Here is a 4,996-nt window from a genome sequence, read left to right as displayed (position 1 = left end):
GACAAAGTACGAAACCCTTGAAATATTTTTATTTTATTTCAAATTATTATAATTTCCTTTAAATATAGGAATTATTTTTTGCAATGGAGTCGAGATATTAGAGTTCATTAATGGACTCAGTTAGCTATGGTGATCGTAAAACGGTGCTGGTTTAATAAGACTTCAGATTTTAATTATAAAATAAAAATATGTTTTAATGGTTTGTTGGTCCAAACAGTGAATGACTGCAGTTTATTGTCTGCACTAACATCGATATTATTTTTACCGCTATTCAAGCATTGTAGTGTAAGGTCAGTGCATCGTTACAGTAGCTTCATATCTTATCGTTGATAGATAAAACATTCTTTAATGTATTAATTACTATCTTTACTTGACTTATCAAAAATATACCTCACACTGTTTTAAATAAAACATTGTTTTATAGATCTTGTTTTTGTAAAAAAAGCTGTTATTGTTAAAACGTAATGTGCAAGTTTATGTAAGTATATTAATTTATTCATATGACAAATTCAAATATCGTATAAATATTTTATTTACAATATTTGTCATTTATTACATTTTTATATAAGCAAATATAATATTGATTAGCGAGAAACCGTCTTAATATGTATACATATACAAATCTTGTCCGAACCTCTACACCCCCACATTCATAGAGATCACAGTGGGGATTCTCCGTCGAGTGATATTGACGATTTCGGTCTTGGCGACCGCCAGCTCAAGCCCGTGGCTCGTCATCCAAGCATTGACCCGAATCATTACCTCATTAAGGCGTAACTGTGCTTTAACGTAAGTCCGGAGTCTTCGACGTGATGACTGCAGCTACGTCATCGGCATAACCCACGAGGAAGACGTCGTGGGGCATCTCGAGGCGAAGCAAACCATCGTATGAAACATTCCATAGGTCTGGGCCGAGAATAGACCCTTGAGCCGCACCGGCAGTGACCTCTTTCGTTCTCATTCCGTCTTTGGTTTCATACAACAGGCGACGGTTCTTCAGGTAGTCCTGCACAACGACCAGGAGATAGTCGGGCACGCTGAAATCCTGCTGCAACGCCTCCAGCATGTCCTCCCACCGAGCAGAGTTAAACGCGTTCTTTACGTCAAGGGTCACCAACAGCAGGGTCACCAACAATGGGCCAAATAAGTTCCTAATAAATAACCTTACACATAATTTTTAGATATCTCCATTCAAAAGCGTATTTTAATCACTATAGGAACAAATTAATGTTGCCAGTATATTATTTAAAATTTAAAACATTTAAGACTATATCTTCTTCTTTTATTCACTTAAATTACTTATTTTAAAATTATTATTTTTAGTAATTCAAAATTAACACTTTTAAATTTAACATATTTTTTAAATGTAAACACATTTAAGATGTTAAAGAAAATCTTTACCTTTTTTATATCCAAGATTCTGTTTTCATATTATTCCTCAATAATTTGTATATAATACGGCACTAAAACCCGTCAAATTTGTAAAATTTCGCTTTTATTTCGAAACTAAAACAAATGCCTTTTTTTAAGTTGCATAAGTCAAATATATTGTGGATGTAAAGTATGTCTGATATACTGTACTAACAATATGTAAGGCGATGAGTAATAGTCAAAAATATTTAGCCTATAGCACCATCCAAACAACTATTTGTTTAATGGGTAAAACCACTTGTTATCTTAGTTAATTATTACCGACCAAATTAGCGGTTTTGGTAATATTTCAGAAGAACAATGTCCGATAACAGCGTGTTTTCACTAGTTTAATCTCGGACAGCTGTAGATTAATAAATGCGCCATCTTAAATTATTGACGTGATCTTCACTCTTATCACGTGACCTTCGGAGTCATGAGGAGGCTGCGGAATAAAGTCAGTTATAAAACAAACGGTTTTATTAAAAGGCGTAAGTATTATCCATTCCAATCACATGTAGTACATATTATTATTAGTTTATTTTAGTTACATCCAATAAGGTTTACTTAAGTTTAAAGATAACTATGACAAAATAATAACAACTATAGAAGTGTTATAACATATTCCACAAGAAAAACTAAGATCCTAACTAGTGGGGTTGCATTATTAAATCTTTTGATACTTTTCAATTACCCTCCACACTTAAGAGCAGAAACTTCATAGTATTTGAATTTCGTCGATTAAGTGTTCAAAAACTATACACTTCACAAAATAACTACAAAGGATTTCGATGCATATTACTTATATATTTAAAACTAAACATCTCCCTAAACACTACATTCAAAATAAGAGCGTAGAAGTGAATGGAGTTTAATATAGTTCTTATGGTAAAAACTCCAGATCGTTTGACTATAGCCAACTCCATAAGTCGTGGTGTAAATATCAAATATACCTATTTCGCACTAAGTAGAACTGATTAAATTGTGACATTAATCTTATATTAAACAGCAGAACTGTTTATCAAAACCTTTCTAAAATATACGAATAAAATAAGATTTTTACATTTTCACACATCAAGACGGTTCTCACAATGCAAAATTATTTTGTTATATATTATCAAATATGTTTGAATAAATACTAAATAACAATTTAATATGTTTACTAAAATCAATTACTTCTAAATCAAAGTTGCATTATATACAAAAGCATTAAATTACTCGTATATATTTTTAAAATAACTTAATATTTAAATTTGTCTTTTGAATAAATTAATATACTTATAGAAACTTTCACGTTACATTATTTTAACAATAAAAGATTGTTGCTTAACCAGACACGCTCTATTAAAGTACTGTTTATTAAACAAAAACTGTTAGATATATTTGTGACAAGTCAGATAAAGATAGTAATGAATACATCATAGGAATATTTATCTGTCAACGATAAAATAATAAGTTACTGTAACGATGCATTGACCTTAAACAACAATGCTTGATTATCGACGAAAATTATAGCAATGTTAGAACAGTTGTTTACAGTTTAAACCTAAAAGCAGTAAAACAAATTCTTCAACAAACTGAAATACAAAACTAACAACCTATAAAATCACCATATCTAACCGAGTTCATTGATGATTCTTTAATTCACCATTGTAAAAGTAATTTCTATACTTGAAGGCCTGAGAATGGTTTGAAATAAAATAATAATTGTTGAGGCATCTTAGTGCTAAATTCTCTGTTCGCCATAATTCACTATTAAAATGCCATATCACAATCTCTAGGAATTCGGCCAGTTTGGAGTACTCTATGTATTAGCTTCGTGAATTATAACTTGATAACAGAGCTTAAATAGAATTTACAATGCATTATTTGTTTTTAATTCGTCGCTGGCGCCGTATGGACTAAAATTTAAGTAGTAATATTTCTTTTGCATTTTGCATATGCATTTCACTATTAATGAAGTACTGTATACTTATAATTTTATAAAATTTAGATCTAAACGGATATTTTTACAATTTGTCAAACCTTAGCTGAAAGGGTTAGCTCTTTAGTGTCAGTTAAATTTAAATTATGAAACATAAATACTACACAATGTTTTAATTCCATAATATCTCAGCTAACTACTTTTATAATCTTTACTTACATATAAACATTCTTCTGTTTCAATAAATATTTTACAAAATAATTAACCAAGTTAATCCAGAATTTCTCAAGATAAGCGTTTAGTAAAACATTTTGTAATTGATTTTTATATATAAGAAGACCAAGGTAGTTTTTGTATTTACGCTATCCCTGCTTGTTGTATACTACATAATAATATGTATGCTCGCTATTTAGAAACCTTACGAGATATAAAAAGCACTTAAAAAGAAAATACTCTTTTAAACTACCTGAGATATTTGAATAAATTTTTGAGCTATGATGCATATTAATATATAATCATCTGAGTACAATTCCAATATATGAACAGTGGTAAAAAATATTGAATGTGAATTATTTTATCAAATTTTATGGTTTTGTAACTGTGTAACAAAACGTCACAAATCATTTTTCACATAAACTGATAAATATTAAAATGGTTACGTAAATTAATAACTAACTATTTAAAATCAAACTCATATTCACTGTCATTACACGATATATTTCTTATGAAATGGTGTGTTTTATCTGATACTGGATAAAACTATGCTTAATTAATTAGTAAGTCATATTTTTTATTGGATGTTTACACTGTGCAAACTTTTTTTCTTTAGAAATACGTCCAAAATTATACGGTGATAAAATGTCTCCAACCTATCACTAGTATTATCACAATAAGAAGTACAACATTTATTGCTGATTATCTTCATTACACTTTACTTCCAGGTACAGGTCTGTTATATTGCTTTGTGATGTTGCTCTTGGGGATGTGACGTATTTGGCTGAATACCTTGAATAAACGGTGAACAATTTCTATAAGCGGGGGTTTCATGAAAAATGAATCATTAGGAAAAACATTCAAATATTGTACAGTTAAAACAGGTATTTATAAAAGAATTAGTTGGACTGATTAGAGCATAAACGGAGTAGATTTGAAAGGCTGGATAAAAATTTGAAGGCTTGAAGACAATTGTTAATGTTAATCTCTTTTCAGATCTCGCCATGCTCTCTTCATCTTCTTTCATCATCCTAGTGCTGTTCTTCTTTTCGGCCTCCAGCGCCTCACCTACGCTCTCCAGGAGATATCCCAGACAAGCAGCCCCTTATGAACCCGACGACGGGCCTCTCATATTCGTAGATTCCGGAGAACGCTTTACAGAGTGGCCTGAGGAAAGACATCCAAGTGTTACTCCAATCCCCCAAAACCAAATAAACAGGAACTTACTTGATATCTCCTTTCATCAGTGTCCTTCAGGATACAGGATGACCCCTAGTGGTGATTGCCGAAGAAATTGGGGTTAATTTCTGGATGTGAATATTTAAGACAATTGTTATTTATTTGTTGGATTTTTTACGTTTATTAGATTTTAAGATGCCTCTATGTTAAATTATGTGTAAAATATTAAAAGTATTCACATAACTATATTAGATAAGTGTTTTATTATGC

At 30.7% G+C, this 4,996-nt stretch overlaps 1 protein-coding gene across 1 annotated transcript; it reads left to right on the top strand.

Moving 5' to 3' along the window:
- Positions 1-1,765: 1,765 nt before the first annotated feature.
- On the top strand, positions 1,766-4,977 carry LOC124372965. The gene is made up of 2 exons (XM_046831377.1): positions 1,766-1,901; positions 4,544-4,977. The coding sequence occupies exons 1-2, from the start codon at positions 1,847-1,849 to the stop codon at positions 4,849-4,851; spliced, it is 363 nt and encodes a 120-aa protein (XP_046687333.1). The 5' UTR covers positions 1,766-1,846; the 3' UTR covers positions 4,852-4,977.
- Positions 4,978-4,996: the final 19 nt, after the last annotated feature.

This window comes from Homalodisca vitripennis, unplaced genomic scaffold (assembly GCF_021130785.1).
Source record: "Homalodisca vitripennis isolate AUS2020 unplaced genomic scaffold, UT_GWSS_2.1 ScUCBcl_4445;HRSCAF=10609, whole genome shotgun sequence".
Taxonomy (NCBI): domain Eukaryota; kingdom Metazoa; phylum Arthropoda; class Insecta; order Hemiptera; family Cicadellidae; genus Homalodisca; species Homalodisca vitripennis.
The sequence above is the reverse complement of the archived record's forward strand: the minus strand, read 5'-3'. Positions and strand labels throughout refer to the sequence as shown.

Coding starts and splice junctions, on each gene's coding strand:
- LOC124372965 (XM_046831377.1), top strand. CDS start 1,847: ATGAGGAGGCTGCGGAATAAAGTCAGTTATAAAACAAACGGTTTTATT. Junction 1,902..4,543: donor AAACGGTTTTATTAAAAGGC/GTAAGTATTATC, acceptor ATCTCTTTTCAG/ATCTCGCCATGCTCTCTTCA.